This window comes from Prinia subflava, chromosome 5 (genome assembly GCF_021018805.1).
Source record: "Prinia subflava isolate CZ2003 ecotype Zambia chromosome 5, Cam_Psub_1.2, whole genome shotgun sequence".
NCBI lineage: Eukaryota > Metazoa > Chordata > Aves > Passeriformes > Cisticolidae > Prinia > Prinia subflava.
In genome coordinates this window covers 11,870,605-11,889,686 of record NC_086251.1, presented here as the reverse complement: position 1 = coordinate 11,889,686, position 19,082 = coordinate 11,870,605, and the positions used below count along the sequence as shown (strand labels likewise).

Below are 19,082 nucleotides of genomic sequence, written 5' to 3'. Positions count from 1 at the left end.
GATCACAGAAACTGAGCAATACAGCACACACAGATGGATCCCAGTGAAAAAAAAGCAGAACAATTACATTAGGGTATGTTGCTCAGAGCTGTTTAGAATTTTGGACAAGGACTTAATCAAATCTGGAAATCAGAGTTGCAGGGAAAGCAAATACTTACAGATTGTTGTGAAAACATTGGTAAAGCAAAAGTAATCAACAGCATTGAATGACAGGAGATGATACAAGAATTGTTCTTTCTCATCATCGCAGCGGAGGAATGCATAACGCTTGTAGAGTTTTCTGACAAAGTAAAACACATAATCTGTCACAGTCATAAGATGCTTTCAGTGAAGTGTTTTCTACTGTGTAAATTTATTTGGTACACTATAAATAATGGGCAAGCAGTTACAAATGGGAAGTGATACTGGGAGAGTCAAGAGTTTTCAATGTGCCAAGACACACTGACTCTCTGCAAGGCCGACATCTCCAAAGTGAACCAGTCCAATTCTTATTATCTTCCACCGCTCGAATGTAACATTTGGTCTAAGGGTCTTCATCCCACCCAAGATGGAAAAACGAATTTTGCACTTTCTCAAAAAAAAAATCTGACTCCTTTTGACCATGTAAAATGATAGAACTGAAGTAAAGAGAGTTCTCCCAAGTTACTTTTGAGTAGAGGGTGCCATGGGAGAACTCTCCAGCATATGATGTATGACAGAAGACTATTCTCAAAGGACATAAGGCAAAAACTGGGGCTATCTGCTTGTATTTGGCTATAGGTGATCACCGAGGGCCTACAAAAACCTGCACATTAATCCAGGGAATAGTTTCAGTGTTGAGACTACACAGCTCCTGACATAATCAAAATGATAGGCATGCAAAGGTGGCAACCAATAAATAACACAAGTGTTGGGAATAATCTTAGAAGAAGAACATGCCAAAATATATCAAAATCCAGGTGATGCTGCAGGAATATCTAAACCCTCATGCAGGAATTAGGTATTAGAAATGCTGACACAGCCATGGATAGGTTGTTCCTGCCAGGAGAGCATCCTGACAACTCCCTGCAATTTCAGGTATCAATTTACAAAAAAGTCAGCAAGTCACAAGACAGAAACTTGCAAAACAAATTAATGATAAGCAACATACAGGCATGTCCTCACTTACATAACAAACCTAACATTAGAGACTGACAGAAAATGGTCAATGAAAATAAAGAGATGGAGTCTTAAATTTACCTAACCTGCATGTGGCCACACGAGTGGCAAAGCCACAAAAGTCTCACAGGTGCCCATGTCTGTGTTTCATTTGTACAATCTGAATCAAATGTTTGACACCCTGTCAGGGTATGTGCTGTCCTGTCTCTTCAAAGGGTAAGGTTTCTCTATTTCCCTGGGTATATAAAGGTCTCAGGACAATGAAGTCATGTGATTTCCCCCTGTCCACTTCGCAGACTAGAAAGAAACTGAACATGTTACATTTTTCTTTTATTTGTTAGCAAATGTTGAGTAAAGAGAATGGGATAATTAAAATACCTAACAGCTGTTCAAAAAAGAACAAAACACAGTCTTGTTAACTGTAAAATGGCAAAAGATGCACCATTACTTTTAGTACCTCACTGAACTTGACACTGCTTCCTCTAAAAACAAGTGAGGCACACTTTCAAACCATGCCACCTAGAACAGCTCTCTAAGTAGGATTATCTAAATATGCAGCACAAAGCACATGAGATTACAGAGAATTGATGGCATCCTGTACAAGTTGCTCCTTTGTTTGTCATTTTTATTTTAAACATACTTTTGCTGCAGTCTCCCTCTTACAGAGAATCAGAATCTGCTGACAGATGAAGACTACACTGGCCAGTGTTAAAGGAGGTTTTCTCCTTCTCTTTTGTGGAGATACATGGAGTGTGGTAGTGTGGGGAAAGTCCTCTCACAGCACTTGGTCTGCATGGAACAAGCACTGCTAAATTTAACCTGATCCAAACTGTTGACTTCACTGGAGAGGCTTAACCTTAATTTAGAGATACAGTAGATTTATTAGCTGTCCTTGCTCCATCCTTCAGCTTTTCCTTATTCATGGAAGGCCATAGCTTCATCAGAAAGTCCAACATAATACAAGACAAGGCAAATCTCAAATAATTAGCTGTTGGGGTTCAGGGGGATTGGAGAAGAAATTCCTTGGAAGATGGTGGGTGGGAGGAAAGGAAGAGCAGACAGCATAAGTTAAGCTGTCTCCCGAAAGAAGTCTCCAATTACAGTTAATGACAATTGTTATGGCTTTAACTTCCACACAGTAAATATTGTATGTGACTATTATGAAAGCAATTTATCTTACGTTGTAAAGCAGGCTATAAATGTAAAAATGCATGTGAAGAACCCCAGCATTGAACCCTAATTCCCAAACAGCTCACAAACTGGGAAAGACTATTTGTTCCATGCCTTCTGCACACTGCTAAACAGATGCAAAAATAGGCACACCTGGATTTTTGAAACCGAACAATTATATACATTTTAATTTTTTTCAAAAGCTTTGCCCAAGATAAACCATCTTACTTTGTGAGTTCATGATCTGAAAGCAATTGTTTCAGATGCCTAGAAAGCAACTTCTTTTCCATAGACAGGCGAACCCAGGCTCTGGCCTTGCCAACATCTGTTTTGATCTCACTTATGTTCTGGATATGCCTGGAAAAAAAGAAAAAGAAATGCTTGCTATTGTCAAAGTATTCTTTTGAACCAAGCTCGGCTGAAGTTTTCCAAAGAACACAAAATATCAGGCAAATTATAGGAAGAAGAAACATAATCACCTTAATATGCAGCACAATAAAAAAAATCCCTGCAATCTAGCTCAAAGAGAATAAGAGCCTGAAAAAAAAATATCTGCAATGCAGTGCCCTATTTACAAAATTCTAAACCAGGCCCATTGTATCACATGATTTAGGACTCATTCTGGACCTTATCACTGCAATATTTATGGCTGAATTCTTTGGAAAATTAAATACTGTCTTTGCATGCTCAGTAGAAGCTTTTCTTGCAGACAAGACACAAATGGTATATTTTAATGAAGCAAGCAAAACCTCAATTCTCTCCTCCTGCCTGAAAAACATGGATGCTGTAAGGAAAAAGAAGGAAAAGAATATTCCTGTCAAGGTTGTTTCAGAAGTCAGGCATATTGCTTTTTCAGTGTACTGAAAAGAAGGCATTGGGCAGAAGTTGTAGTTTTATTCACACTGCAGTACTACTGAATGTTAGATAAACCCATTCTTTAGATCAAACAAGTCCTTTAAACTGCATTCTTCACTGAGAAGCAAAAGTGGTATCAGAACTACGCAACCAACTCAGCAGTGACTGGGAAAACACAAACACTACACCCACACCTGAGGAAATAAACCAATACAGAAAACATTAAAAATATGAAAATTCTGTTATGGTGTTTTCATAAGTTAATAGCTCTGACAATATAAAACCTCAGTATGAAACCTGTTTCTTAAAAGGTCAATGAAAACACTGAACTATCTACTTTAAAACAGTTCAACAGGTTCCTTCCCCACAGCCCCCTCCTGCTGCATGGAGGCTTTTCTGGATGGTGCACAGCAGACACAGAAACAAGTGTGCAAATCTCAGGGGGCTTCTGGGTTGTTTAACAGTTCAAACTCACCGCATATCCTGGATGAGAGAGATTCTGAGAGGTGACATGGCTGGACTTGTATCAGACTTCCGTCTTTCAGAATCAAGAAGTATTCCTAGATTCAGAAGAAAACAATTTCTTGTTAGCAGAAATCCATCTAAAGATTCTAAAATCAATATAAAAAAGGAGGTGAATTAATGCCAATTCACACTCTTGTATTACTGGTGACTCTGTGAAGGTACTGTGGTGTATTTCCACTCCAAGTGACATGAAAATCTAATATGCTACACAGACGGTTCTACAGATCAGGACAAACCAATACATTACTGAGCTTAGATTCAACTGAAATTGGCATGACATCAAATGGCTTAAGACATATAGTAATCAAGCATTATGTTCTAAAGACTACTCTATTTTCTTGCTGTGCAGTAACCCTGCTTGGCACTGTTGACACCAGAGAACAGTGTTAAATGTGTTGTATTCAGTACACCACACATCCTGTGCTTACTGAGCTATTACCTTGCACACTCCCGTAGCACCACTACTTTTTAAATACCACATTTTGGGGTTTTCAAGCAATATTATTACTCTAATCTTTCAAATTCCACTGCAGAATGAGTGTACTCAACTCTGTGTTGATTGTTCAACTCTATGTTGAGTACAGTCCCTGCCCTCAATCCCAAGTTAGAAAGCATAGAACTGATTGTGACTTATTCTGATATACAAAATCACCATGAACTAAGGGACATTCAGGAGACCTGAAAAATTCCACATCTATGGTTTTGATTGCTTACAGGATCTTGTGCACGTTACTAATGCTCAAATCTTTGCTTACAGCAGCTTTAAATAAAAAATAAAAGGTACTCATTGCTTCCCCAAACCTATTGTTCTTTCCAGATTTATAGCCTATGCCCCCACCTCACACAAGAAGTAATGTTTAAAAATTACATTAATAATCCTAGAAACATATTATCAGTGGACCTTGTGTGTAATATTGCTTCTACTTGATGCAACAAAATTTAAAATGTTTCTTCAGTTTTGTGTTTTAAACAATAAACCTTCTGTTCAGTTGTTTTTCAAGCCATAATGTAAAACTTTAGGGTATAATCTTATGTTTTTATACTTGATTTCCACCTCCTCCCATAGGATCATTTGCTTTGCAGTCATGCAGGGCCTGTGTGTCACATGGAGGATGATGTACTGGTTTCTGACCACCATGCTAGGTAGATCCCAGACCCAAACAAGTGGGTTCAATACAAAACCAGTTTATTTTTCTGAAAATACACTGAGACAACACACCAGGCCCATATTAAACCTGGAGCAGACGTAACACTTGATTCAGTGATATCGAGTGAAGGGTATTTCCAAGGGAAAGAAAACTGCATGGTGTAAATCTGCAGGCAGCTCTTACTCACAGCTTTTAATCATCTTCTTCCAGCAGATGCCCATCTTACCTGAGGTACTGAAGCTGCCTGATGTGGTTCTTCTTTGTCTGTTTTCTAGGTAATGTAACAGATGAGACCACAAAGCAGACTTCCCCTAAAATTAAAACATAGTTGAAAAAAGTTAGTTAGTTAAAGAAATCACTACCAGCTGAATTAAAAAAAAAATCCAAAAAGTTTAAAACATCATTGAAAGTATCAGCCATGACAAAAAAAAACTTGCTTTAAGGATGTTTTTCCCTATAAACTTAATGGTAAAAACCAAAAATAAGACACAAGTTGGAGGCACTTGGGAGCTGTAAAGAGGATGAGAAGGAAAAGCAAGAGTCAGACTACTGGGATCTAATGATTCTGGGAACAGGAAAAAGTCAAAGGAACTTCTTCCCTCTTAGTTCATTACCATGACAGGAAAACATTCAAAGGCTTGTAAAACGCTGTGTGCACATGGAGTTTTAAATCTGAGGCTGTGACCTGTCCTGTGGGTCTCTCCCTGCCTGCCTCTCCAGCAGTGAAATGACAAGAGAGACACAGCCAGCCTGAGCAAGACACACCCAGGCCAAGTCCTGCTCCCCTCCCAGCAAGTCAGGGTTATGGATAAATGCTGCCCATTTTTAGAATCTCAAAAGATTGCCCTCAATTTCATCAGGCAAAGCACCCAGAAAATCACAAACACAGTAAGATATCCCAAAATATAAGCAGGACAGTGAAAGCTTATCAGCAAAAATACTCCAGTTCTACACACTGTACAACCAACTTAAAAGTTAGAATTTGGGACGTAATACTTAGGCCAAGATAAATCCATCAAAGGACGTTAAAAGGCGCACCTTGCTCATTATGTTGCTTTCTTAAATCCCTGCTGGCTTAAAACAGAGTGAGAAAATCTTAGAGTGGGAAACGATAAAGATTCTTGGATTCATCATAAAATATTTCACATAATAAATCAAATACTTGCAAACCTGCAGAAGGGCAGCAGTAAGCAAAGAGAAGCTCTCCAGCACATCAATTGAAATTACTTACAGATAATTAGTATTACTTATCTTCCTAAATTACTATATTAACCTGAAATCTCAGTAAGGATCTAGCAATTCTGCATTTCAGAAAAGCTGTCATATTATAAGGCCATATTTTTATTTACAGCTTTGTGCAGAATGAAACCATGACTGTAAAGCAATAGTTGTCAATTCTGCACTATCGATTTCACCTACAATTGTCTAAGTGCCTTCCCAGAAGTGCAGTAATGATGGTTCATCTTTAATTTTTTTTTAAACTATATTTAAAAAACTCTAACCATTTCCATCCTATAGCCCCCTACAGTTGACAGAAAGAACTACTGACCATGAGGGATTATTCCAGAAGTGGTATGCCTCCAGACAAATAAATCCTACAGTGCCTGTAACACCTATGCTGACAGAAATCTTTTAAAAATATGCACTCAGTGGTGAAGATACAAAAAAATCCATTGTGTCTTGTGTGTACCTGACAGATCCAACATGGAAAGCCAAAACTGCAAGTCTTATTATAAACAGATAAAAAAGAGCAGGAAAATATCACCCAGCAAAGAGTTACATCCAAAACTGTGTTTTCTCCCAATAAACACACACATGCACACACAGTCTAGTGTTCAGCAACTAGCTGCCATGGCAAGGAAAACTGCAGCAGATCACAGAAAGCAGCAACAAAGGATCCTGCAGCAAATCAATGTCAACAACCACGATGAATGTGAGAACTCATGCAGTGTCTGCCCACTCCTTCAGCACCGTGGACCTCTCCTTTAACTTCACCAAACAGCAATGATGATGCAAGCTGGATCTATAAGGGGAAGGAAGACAGCCTAAGGAAAGCAGTGGGATAGAGAATGGGCAAGGGAATAACCAAGGCCTTCTGAAAGTCCAGACTACTTCAGTCATTAGATCCTACATCACAAATCCCCTGCATTGCTTGGACAATGGAAGGCATGGATTCCCTCTGCATGTGGAAAAATCAGTAGGTAGCTAATGTAGGACTACTGGGGTTCATCAGCAGGGAAGAGGTAAAAGCAGGGATTGGTGGAAGGAAAGCCATCCTCATTACTACTGTCAGTTGAGAAAGAAGAGTCTTCCTTGGCTCATTATTGAAAAATATAAAATCAATATATGAAACAGCAGGCTTTTGCATATTTCATAAAGGCCAGAGCACACAGAACTGGTGGTGCCTTTTTACTTTTTCTTTTTTTAAACTCTGGATCGTACTATGAGATATACTTCACTTCCTCCATCAGGCCTCTATTCTATTCCACCACTCTGTTTCTTCCACCATTCAGCACTGTTTGCCAACATCTGCAATCAATCCAAAGCATTAACCTTATGAAGGGTTGGCCGTCTGGTGGTCTGAAAGGCCCAAATCTGGGTTGAAGCAGAGTATACTGATGCTCTGTCTTCTAAGATGAAAGCAGTACAGCTTCTATCCTAAGTGATATACAAGAGGGAAGGGAGAGAATCACATGATAAATCTTCACATAGAAAACTGTTGTATTGTTTGAAGGAGAGCAGAGTTAAACACTGGTGTTTGGGTGCTGGGAACAGAGATACTGGATTACAGTTGTCCGGATTATGAACACATTAAAAAAAAAAAAAAGTTATCTTCTCCACCCTTGCTACTCCTTTGTACAAGGGAGGAGTAAAGTTGGTAAAGGCCCTTCAAACTCCATCTTGTCCCACAAGTGACTCCAAAGAGAAGAGCAAAACAATTATTAATTTCATACAAAAACCCAATACCTCTAGCTAGTGATCTAGTAACCATAATTTTAATACCCCTACATCACTCAGAAAGAACCAAAATAGCAAGACTGTTACTTGGAAGTACTAAATTATCCTTCAGGAAAACAACTCCCCCATCCCACTGAGAACACCATTAGGATATGCTGCCTTGTAGCCTATGCAACTTCTTTTACAAAAATATTAAGAACACAGCAATAGGGGGTTTTTTACCATCCTATTAAAAATAACTACCAAAACCCACCAAATCAAATGAAAACCCGAGGTTAAAAGGAAAGTCTTCCAAGAAGTCATCTGTGGAACACATCTACAGGTATAATTGCACATATCCTATAATATGGAGACAGACAGGGGGGTAGGAACTGGCATAAAAAAGACTGGGGGACATACACATCTACATACACACAAAAGGTGTCCTCTGAAAGCAGAAAGAGGAATAGCATAACACAGCTTTAGGCAAGTGTGCTCTGTAATGTACAGGAATATTTATTCCTCACCTGTTTGACTTGCAGACCATGGCTCCATATTCTTTCCAAGAGGTCACACAGACTGGCTATCAGGGTGTTCTCTTCCACTCCTGTGATATTCACTTCACCATGACCAAGCTCCACAGCTTCTCGACCCATTTTCTCAACCAACATCCTCTTAGTCTCAAAAAGGACAAGGCAAAAGAGAGGTAAATCTCTCCCAGAAATTTCCAAGACCATTTATACTTTTAAAATGGACAATAAGAAAACACGTGATGATAAAGTTTCAGCAGAATAACTGGCTGTATATATATATTTCTGGCATTAGTGCAGAACTGCCCTGCTTTTGTCCCTGGTTTTCAAGCCAGGACAGCACGAGTGCTGATCTTCTAGTTTTCTAAAAAAGGGTTTGCAAATGGGCAGAGTAACCCCAACAAAGGGAACAGCAGGTCACACATTAACAAGCTAGATGCTCAGCAGCAGTGCCACAAACACAGATCTTGGGGCAGTTTTGAAGCCTGGTGAGTACTGGATGTACTCCCCAAGGTGGACACTTTGTCCACCTCCTCCCCAAGTAGGTGAATAAGCCCAAGTGTTTCCAAGTAGCACAGGGTAGGTCATTGCTGGGAGATGGTGTTCTGCCACAAGGGCATTTGAATTAACCAAACCCATTCCAGAGTGCACCTCTTGAGCTTCTACACAAGCCACATTCTCCTAAACTGTGCACAATTTCATACTTGCCAACAAATCTTTCACCAGTTATTCAAGTACAGTCTTCCAGTCACAATACTTATTAACCATACAGCCAACCAGAGGAAAAAATGGCGAGGGAATCAGTTCCACTCATCTCTTACACATTTTTTCATCTCTGTTCCTATTCCTCTCCTGTTTCCTGTTCCTCTCTTTCAAATGAGGAATACTCTCTTAAGCACCTCTACACCATCTTGGTGGAGATTAAGAAGTCCAAGTTAGCTCCTAGCACCTTCTCCCCCTCATTCCCCTCTGGCAATTTCTCACAGTCACAGAGCCAAATCTATCTTCAAAAATTTTCACCATCTATTGCATGTCTATTAAGGGATGGGAATTATTTGGACAGTTCCAAAAAGTGAAACCAGAAGTAGATGCACATATTAAATAGAGTTTTATGCAAAGTTGTATATAACTATTACTGTAATTAAATCCACTGACTTTAGACAAGAATGTGTTTATTTCATACTTATTCTCTTTGCTGTATTTTTGTAAACATTAACATTTACTTCAGATTTATATGTTGTTAACTATATACTGGTGAAGCATGTCTACAAATTAATACCAAATTTCATTGTTAAGTGCTTAAAAACTTACACCTCAGAAATGTAGTTATGAGAAAAGCTGCTGCTTTTTCACTACAAACCTCTCATTTGGACAATTCACTCTTGTTGAAATAGTCCTGCCTCATTAGTTATAACTGAAATGCGCTATAATAGACTTGGGCAGTACGATGGTAAAGACCCTTCACAATATTCAATCTCTATCATAAATCTGCTTGATAAAGTCTCTGCTCCTAGCAGAATTTCTGAATACATTATCTCTTCATTAATTTCTCATCACCAAGCAAAAATCCTCAACATATAAAAGCACAGATGGCAGAAAAATGGGGGTTTTGAACACACTGGATACAAAATAGTCCAGAAAGGATAGATATGAGGTACAGGAGAGCAGAATTATTCTCTGAATTACCTTATTTCGGCATTCCTTCAGCAAGCCTTCTACAAACTTCCAGTTTGTTTGTGCAATTACTGATGGAGAGAGGTTAGAGAGTTTGGGCTGCCGAATGGTGCTGCCCAGATTCCTGGCTTCTTGGATGTATTTCTGGATTTGGGGGAGAAAATGGACAAACACAGACAAAAATGCAAGTGAGACTACTTGGCCAAGAGAAAAAGGCAAACTTATCTTTATAACCCACACCACTGGAGTGAGGAGGAAAGGATCGGGTTCTCTTTCAGAAAAGGCCCCTTTTTATATCCAGCATTATTTAGAGCTGAGACATTTCAACTGCTATTTCACCAGAGGTCAAATCCCCATTTATATTGTCTATACATTTATATTGTCTATAGAACACACATTGCTGAATTACAAAAACACAATACAAACTGCAAAGGATATTCAGATGCATAGAGATTGAATTACTCCCTGCACCACTGCCAACTGTCTTTTTTTTTTTTTTTAATTTAAATGAAAATTTGCAAAAACTACACAGACTACAACTATTCAAGTGGCAGACTGGTCTACATGGGGGCTGCAAGAAAACTTTGCTCTTTCAGGAAGCAGCTGCAAAATGCAAATGATAGCAACATCTCTCAGCTGTGAACCAGCTGCATTTTTGAGGAAAATCATTTCCTGAATCCACTCTACTTGAAAGAGCTCTTCTGCTCCTATTACTACTGTCAAGGAGTTGCCATTGTTTCCACCCCAGAGACAAGAGTAATATGACAAATATTTTGGAAGCCAGGTGATCACAGGTTGGTTGGGGCACAGCTAACTGAGAATTAGTGATAGAAAGAAAATCCTGTACAGGCACTGATGGAGTACTCAGGATTAGCACATATGCCAAATTAACAGGAAACCTCTCTAACTTACATTGAAATAATGACCAGCTGTCAGTGAATAGACCCGTCAAACACAACAAAGAGGGAAAACCCCACCTTCTCCACTCACCTTGCACTAAAGAACTATGATATATATATATACATTTAATTATGCATCTTTACCCAGAACCATGATTACAGTCATATTGTGCATTGGACATACCAGATAATGCTCTGACACAGATTTTATAGAGGGCATGAAGGGCCAATCATGCTGGTCCCAGTCTAAACATAACTGCAACTGAAGCTCTGACATGGAAAAGTCCAGGTGCTGGCAGGAAAAGTTGGCAGCAAAAAGCCAAGCAGATGTAAAATGAAAGTGGTAAGCACACATGAAGTAATAAAAGTAAGCATGCAAAACAGAAAAGGAAGAGTGAAGGCATAATACAGTGCAGAACTCCCAAGAATTCAACATAAAAATAAATTCGTAAGTAATGAATCTGAAAGGAAAAAAGAAAAGATGGTGTTAAACCAGTGGATTGGTGTAAACTCTGCCCTCCAGGCACACATGTTTACAAATAAAAAGTTTTAATTGCACAGATTTTTGTTGGCTGTTGCAAAGCTTCAATTTGTTTCAAGCTCCCAACACTGCAGTTTGACACCTCCTGTTCAGCCTGACCTCCAGTGTTCACCTAAGAAGAGCTCCCTCCCCACTCTCAAATTTACTGTGGAAGTCTGAGTTTCACCCAGAGAAGGGATCAATGCTTAATCACCATTATGTCATCAATTAGGTACAGCATAAACCCCTAGAACAACAGCACCATTACCACTGGTACTCAGTACCCCCACCTAAGCATGTATTTCAAAGCATTTATTCCTCAGATATTATTTGCCTTTTGAGACAGAGTAACTCCTATAGGAAATGGACTTGTGAGGAATCAGCTAACAAACAAAACAAACAAAACACTCCAGAGACCAGAGGTAGATTTTTGCCTTTGTAATTAGCTCAGAACTTTACATGCTTTAACAATTGTCTTGTTTAGCACAGTAATGAGGTTAGAAATCAACTACTATTCATTTCTGTTACAACTAAAAAAGCACTTTAGAGTTATCTGAGCATATGGAAAATGTTAAAGCCAGAAACTACTCATAGAGGTTTTTTATTATGCAGACATTTTTCTGTTACATGGTTATGGATGACAGAGATGACACTATAATTCAACAAAACTTTAACAAACCAGTAAGTAAATTCCGGAAATGAGTACACTAGGAAGGCAATTAAATCCATCACAATCACAAAAGGATGAACTGAACAAACACATTTGAGTTTCACAACACTATCCTAACCAATAGAAGACTACTACTCCTTTAAAATTCAAAATTAAGCTTTTGTAACTATATTAACAAGGCAAGAGAATACTGTTTTCAATGAACAACACGCAAACAAAAGCAAAACTCTGGGATTAGTAAACAAACAAAAAACCTCTACTACTTTGAGTCAGACTATTCTTGGAATTACTCATAAATCAACACCTGGTGTAACAGTTTGCAGTCTGGACCATATAAATTACTGTAATTAGTTCACTTCACCCAGATCTTTCAAAACCACTTCACCACAAAGAAAAACTGTGTCAGCTGTAGGAGCAGTGGTGAGAGATGCTCATCAGTTCAGAAGGTGGGTAAATCAGCATCAGATTGTGCTGTGTAAAAACAGGCAGACACAAACGTGACAGCATGGGTGAGCTTCACATTCTCACCTTAGGAATGAAGTTGTCTCTCACTTTGTCACTTTAAGACTTTTATTATGGTCTACAGAAGACACTTAGGCAACTCCAAAAGGCAATGCTCCTAATTTTAGGATGAAACTAATCCCTCTCTAGAAGTGGTTCTCTTTCCTCCATCAAATAGACAAAAGAAGCATAGGGTGACTAAGTTATTTAGAGATGGGAAATAGATGGCTGAAAACTATTAATTTCCCTCTTCATACTCATTCCCTTTAAAAGGAAAAAAAAAGGAACAAAAGGAAATCATGTGGTTATATTATCAGAGAATTCTCCTATATGTAGAATGAAATAATTTTGTCCAGAGAGGGGACAAAAATTACTAACTTTTATCATAAGAAAATTAAATATTTTTGGTCTGCTACTTCATTTGTATTAAATGCACTTAAGGGAGAGCAGACATGAACTGCAAGTAACTGCCTAGACATTTCATGAAGTTGCAGAGTGCTTTTCAGGCCATTAGGAAAGAAAAAACCAGATCTCTAGAGCTGAGCAATTTTCACCTCTCTCTGGTCATTGTCCAGACGCAGGTGCTCCGTGTGTTGCTTCTGTCTGTCCTTCCTCCTCCACTGAGCAGGAGCGTTCCTCTTTGTCCACCTACACGTGGGGGAATAACATCAGCCAAACGTCAGAGTCAGGGGAGGGGCAGGGGCAATCAGAGGTTTCCAGCTTATTCTTTACTGAACATCAATTACATCAGCCAAAGCGTAGCTGCAAACACACACAAAATCTCTGGAATATTGGGCAACCAAAATATTTTAGAATATTGTATCACATATTCTTGCTGTGTATTTTTACTCTTTTTTTTCTTTTCCACAATTCCAGGGACAATTTAAGCCTTCCGCCTTCTCCTTTAGGATTTTTGTAAGAAAATATCCTAAAATATTTTCTAGCTCCTACTTGAGATCAAATAAGGAGATCTGCTTTTATATTAACAACAATTGTAAGTAACTCAAAGTACACAGACTATCATCTCAAACATAAAAGGGCTTTCCTCAGCAAATTTGCTTAAGAAGTTCAGATTTAAAAAAGGAAAAAAACCAGACACAGCAGAAACCCCAGCCCACATCATCTGATCTGCTCCCACTTGAAAAAAACCAAACCTAAAACTGACTTTGCTTTCTAAGAGCTCTGCTTTAGGGACATTCTATAGATATTGTCAATACTCAGCACCTGTTGCCTTAGCTTACTCACTTGTTGCTTGCTGGGCCAGTGGATAAAACATCAGACTGAAGCTTAGGAAAAAATCCAAGCTCATATTTCCCTTGTCCAATTTTCATGTCCAGCAAGTGTGGGTGAACTGCAGTGTGATCTATTTTTGCCAGCCTTAGTTCAATAGACTTCTCTGAAATAATAACAAAGTTAACTTTTAAGGTGTTTTTATCATACATGTATCTATAATCACGTATCTTGAATAAAAAGCAGATGTCAATTAAAGAAAGAGGTGGAAGTTGCTTACTTAAGGGACTTACTAAGGGACATTAGTACACGACTCTTTCTGACATCAAAGAATGTCACCAAAAGGAGAAAATCGTTCATCTTCCTAAGCTCAGACATCTTTCACACACAAAGCATGCAGGAAAACATTTGAGTTCTATTTTACATTAATTTCATCTCAAATTTCAACATCACAGAAAACATAGTCCCCCATTTAAGCTTTACATCTCAGCCATTTTGGTCTATTTTTTTCAAGAGTTCAAAGCATGAATCATGACTTAATCTACAACAAACAGTACTGATCAGTTGCAATAATTGTCAAGCAAGTGCCTCATGGCCCTTACCAGCCTCATCGATGGTTGTGCACTTTTGATACATAGATGTGCGCAGAGTCGGTGTCCTGACGTTCAGCAGCCTGATTTTATCCACCCTAGAATCAAAAACTCTCAAAACAGGGTCTTTGTCATCTTCATCATGGCACATAATCTTATTGTCAATAAAGGATGCAAACATTTGGGTCTCCAGGAATCTCGAGAGGAAAGGCAAATAAGGTTCAGGCTGGTCAGACAAGAAAGAAGCCTAAGAGACAAGAAGAGATAAGAGTGTTTGGGAGTCTGCAAAGAAAGAGAGACATCCACCAGAAGCACCAATTTTTCTGATCAAGGATGTATGAGAGTGCTTTGGTGCCACTTAAAGCCTGGTTTTATGACACACATCAATTCTATCCCCAAAACAAGCAATCTATATGAAATTTTCAGCATCAGAACAATCACCTACTGTACAGCACAATAACTGGTACATTGATTTTAGCATTTCCTTAATCTTCTAAAAATTTCAACTGGATCCCATCAGTAGTGCAGGTGTGGTGATTTTGTAATTCTGACTGGGCTCACAGCTTGGGGAATTGATGGGAATCTTCTCGTCCCACTTGGTGGGATTCAGATGAGTGTTTTAGCAGACAATGCTGCAACAACCTCTACCCACGTGAACTCTCCTGCTCACAAGTATCTCCAGCAAAGAAGACAGTACAAAAATTTGAAGATCTGGGTCTTATGTTTCTCTATAAAAGACTTAGGAATACATTTGGTACACATGTACATAAGCATTATTTGGGGTCACGACTTAATTCATTAAGATATTTGGCAATTGCTCTAGTTAAAAATGAAAGTTTTCACTGGTAATATTTAACCCCAAAGTGAGGCTTTCTAAGATATTTTTCTACAGCAAGCCGCATTTTTCTACAGTATCCTTAAAAGAGTATCTTTAGGTCACCAAGTCTGTATTTGTATATATTTTTCCACATATGTAAGATGTGACTTTTTTGTGGAACACTGAAATGTAAGGAAGAAATTACCATTTTGACAGTACAGTTTTCCATTTGATGGCTCGATACACAAAGCCTTAGGTTTCAATACTGTTTTATCTCTGACATTGATGTACCTTTTTATTACAACTTACTTTATCAAAATTTTGCATCTGTTCTCTGTTTGTAAACCAGGATTCCTTGTCCTGACTGGGCTGAATGACAAACACTTCATAATCTGCAAACATTTGTGTAAAGCGGTTGGCGAAAACTTCCCGAATCTGAATGTTCAGCTGGTAAATCTTGAATTCTTCTTCATCACACTGAATTTTAAGATCCTTTTTGCTACTGGTCTCCTCTCTCACCTCCATCTAAAAAAGCAAGGGAAAGCACAAATAATTTGTATTGATGCTTTGTCAGGCATTCCAGACTTTAATCTGCCATTCAGCTGCTAGCTCTTCAAGTCAACATTTCAATACAGAAAAATTCTTACTGTTTCACTGCAATAAAAGAGCAAAATCAAAAAAATCTAGGCAGAAACCTTTGCCTAGAAAATTTTTCATAATAAACCAAAACTTAGTTCAGTACTGTTTGCACTGGATATGTTTTAAATTTTAAAAGGGTAAATAACAACCATATATATGCCCATGTATGCCACAGACTTAATTTACTTTCTCTTACCCTTCAGTGATCTGCAAAGGCTTTTTAGAGGTTCTTACTATTTCTAGAAATTTGCATACTAGGCATATTTGGTGTGTCAGACAACTCCAGGTTTAGAACTGTTAAACACATACCAGCTTTCAAATGAAGACAGAAATGCACTGTAGCAAGAAGCTGTGCATGTCCAGTAGCCAATTCCCTGTAGCCCAAGCCCTTAGCAGTGTAAATCACAATTCCCCATTACACACCTCGGAGTAATCTTTAAGAAATGCTTTTTCAGTAAAGATATGGGCTAGAATTTATGAAAAAAAAAGCATTAAAATTGAGATATTGAATTCATGGGGGGAAACAATTACCAACAGTGACAGTCTTCACTCCATTCCACAAAAGCTCAAAAAACTCCCAGTGGTCTTTCAGGTAGTATATTTTATGCACAAAGGGCCACAATTTATTTTTTGTTTCACAATTCTAATCACTCAAAAAATCCAATCAGGATGACCATGAGCTGTCCATGTCCACTTGCTGGGAATCAGACACTCATGAACTCGACAACATTAACCAGAAAAAGGCACCACAATAACTGCGGCAAATATATTACATATAAGCAAAATTATATATATATTCTAGACATAAGAAAGATATCTATAGAAACTAAGACTGGATGCAAAGTTCAGGATTATCTAGATGTCAATTTAAGCCACTTAATTCATTAAAAAGTGGTGCCAATTTATAATAAATCTTAAAACCAAGAATAAACAGGGCAAAGTGCTACTTTTAAACACATTATCTTGGTAAAGGAACACTTGGCAGATACGAAAGGTTTTCTCAGATGTTAAATCCCATTCCCTCTCTCCCTTTAAGCTTGTTCTTTTCTCTCCAGGTGTTCACAAGGTTTGAGAACATGCTGACAGAGAGTTTCTTCTAGTGAAGACAGACATACAGCATCTTCGGACTGTGACTTCAGGCCATCTGCCACTGCAGGACCAGAGAGAGTGCAGCTCATTTCATCTCTTACCTTTTCTAGACTCACACCTGTTCTTTTAACAAGTGCTTGGAGTCTTGCAATAGTCTCGTTTTCTTTTAGCAGCTCATACGAATTCAGAGGTGATCCTGCTATGTTCCCATTTCTTTTATCAGAAACCAGGTCACATGCTCTGAGGCTCTTCATCTTGGAGGCACTTTCACTGCAGTGCAGGTTCCCCTCAGGTGGAATTCCAAAAGCCATCAGTATCTCTGAAATTTCCTGAATGAACTCAAGCTTATTTGGAAACTGGGGTAGGTCTTCTGGCAGCTCAATGAAATGGTTGTCTACATCCACAAAGCACAGGTTGGCCTGGGATTTAATATAGAACAGGACACCATTAAAATATCACTAAGCACATTATTAATCTTTGGGATTTGCGCTTATTTAAAGATTCAAATACATTTGCACTTGTTTGGTTATTTTGTAAAACAGAGTTGTCCCAAGCATAATCAAACTGTTTGGTTGGCTTTGAAGAATGTAACACAAGACTTACATTTCCAGGTCTTTTAAGGACAAAACTGAGAAAGAAAACTAATTTTACAGACATTTACTATGTACAAAATAGATTATAACATAAATTAGGTATAGATGTATGATTTTTTTTCATACATGTACAGCTAAATTTTAACTACAGGATATATGCAATCCTATTTTTTATACATGCTTATATGTAAGCGACTGCCTGTTTTTCACACCATCAGTGGATTTCTCAAAAAGATTTAGCAAAGCTCAGTCTAAAAGGTGTGCTGATACTGCAGAAGTGCAACAAAGTTATCTTCTCTTCTTTAATAAACAACGAAATGCAATTGCCTGACAACTAAGGTAATTCTTTGAATGAGTAAATTTGTTTCCAAGGGAAAAATGAAATGAACTGGTTTTCATTCTGTTTTTCTGTTTCAATCTCCAACTCATTTACCACCAAAAAAGATCAAGGTCGAGAGAAGAAAAAGAAAAGAAAAACCACCTATGTGGCTTCCACAGCAAGATCAAAAGCAGCTCTGCACCTTTCAAGGTTTACCTCACTCTTTATTTGGCAAGGAGGAAGGTTCCCTTTTTTGCCAGCTTCTACATTGCAAAATCAAATGGTTTCAAGACATTACATAACTCCACACATAGCAGTAAGAACCCCAGCCATGTGTGAAATCTGCATGGGAAGTTAAGAACAGAGAAGTAACTTTGCTCTTCTGTAGAAGCATTTCAGTTTCTCTTCACCTCAGAATTAACATGGACTGTCACTATTCTGTTTAACCTTCACTACACAAAATCCTTTCCCTTAGATTGTGGTGTACTTCCAACCTAACTGCATTGCATTATTCTAGGAGTCACATCTGAATTCAGGTCTCACTACAGCTTGGCAGCAAAAACTCTTTTCAGGTCTATGAGATCTGACATATCTCCAGTTTCTTCCTATGATTCAGTAAGTGCAGGAGGATGGAAGCACCACCACAATTTAATTGGAAAGAAATAATTAGACGATATCAACTTCACATGGAATGAATAGTGAATGATGCCAGAAATCAGAGCCACAAGGAGTTCTCGTAGGAATTTGCTGTGGGTCTGACCATAGGTAGACTAGAATAAGCTGTGCCTGATGAGATCTGTTCCTTTACGTAAACTGTTATGAAAATATACATTTAGTACTTGTGACAGGTTTCTATAGAACAGAGAGTGTCAACTCTCCTTAAAACACAAATACCTTATTGAGCTTCAACATTTAAACTGAAAAAAGAATTCTTAAAGCAGAACTTCACTGGACATACTGCACTAGCTTGCACTAGTCCAATTCATGCCCTGCTACAATATTATCCATAGTTACAAAGGTAAACATAATTCTAGTTCTCTATTTCCTAATGTTCTAACATTTTAATATGAAGATTGATTTTTAGCGCTCGAAGGAATGCATATAAAACAGTTTAATATCTCTTGCATAGATCCTTTATTGGAAATTAAATCACAAATTGAATTAGGTGTTGCAAAAGAATCCAAGGTCAATAAAGAGAATTAACACATTGATTCTCAAACAGTTTCTAGTGCACCTTAG

The 19,082-nt window shown here is 38.2% G+C and overlaps 1 protein-coding gene across 3 annotated transcripts in view; it reads right to left on the bottom strand.

Annotated features, from left to right (window-relative positions):
* DENND5A (DENN domain containing 5A) overlaps positions 1-19,082 on the bottom strand; it is a 60,155-nt gene that overhangs the window by 8,993 nt on the left and 32,080 nt on the right. The window contains exons 6-18 of one of the 3 annotated variants that reach the window (XM_063398024.1): positions 17,033-17,350; positions 15,513-15,728; positions 14,399-14,633; positions 13,812-13,962; positions 13,121-13,214; positions 11,060-11,167; positions 9,989-10,120; positions 8,300-8,452; positions 7,389-7,493; positions 5,062-5,146; positions 3,638-3,722; positions 2,536-2,664; positions 159-280 (exon numbers count right to left, since the gene is read on the bottom strand). In XM_063398024.1, the coding sequence (XP_063254094.1) occupies positions 159-280; positions 2,536-2,664; positions 3,638-3,722; positions 5,062-5,146; positions 7,389-7,493; positions 8,300-8,452; positions 9,989-10,120; positions 11,060-11,167; positions 13,121-13,214; positions 13,812-13,962; positions 14,399-14,633; positions 15,513-15,728; positions 17,033-17,350 (1,933 nt within the window). The remainder of the gene's footprint in view (positions 1-158; positions 281-2,535; positions 2,665-3,637; positions 3,723-5,061; positions 5,147-7,388; positions 7,494-8,299; positions 8,453-9,988; positions 10,121-11,059; positions 11,168-13,120; positions 13,215-13,811; positions 13,963-14,398; positions 14,634-15,512; positions 15,729-17,032; positions 17,351-19,082) is intronic. The other 2 variants (XM_063398025.1, XM_063398023.1) reach the window with 2 other exon arrangements.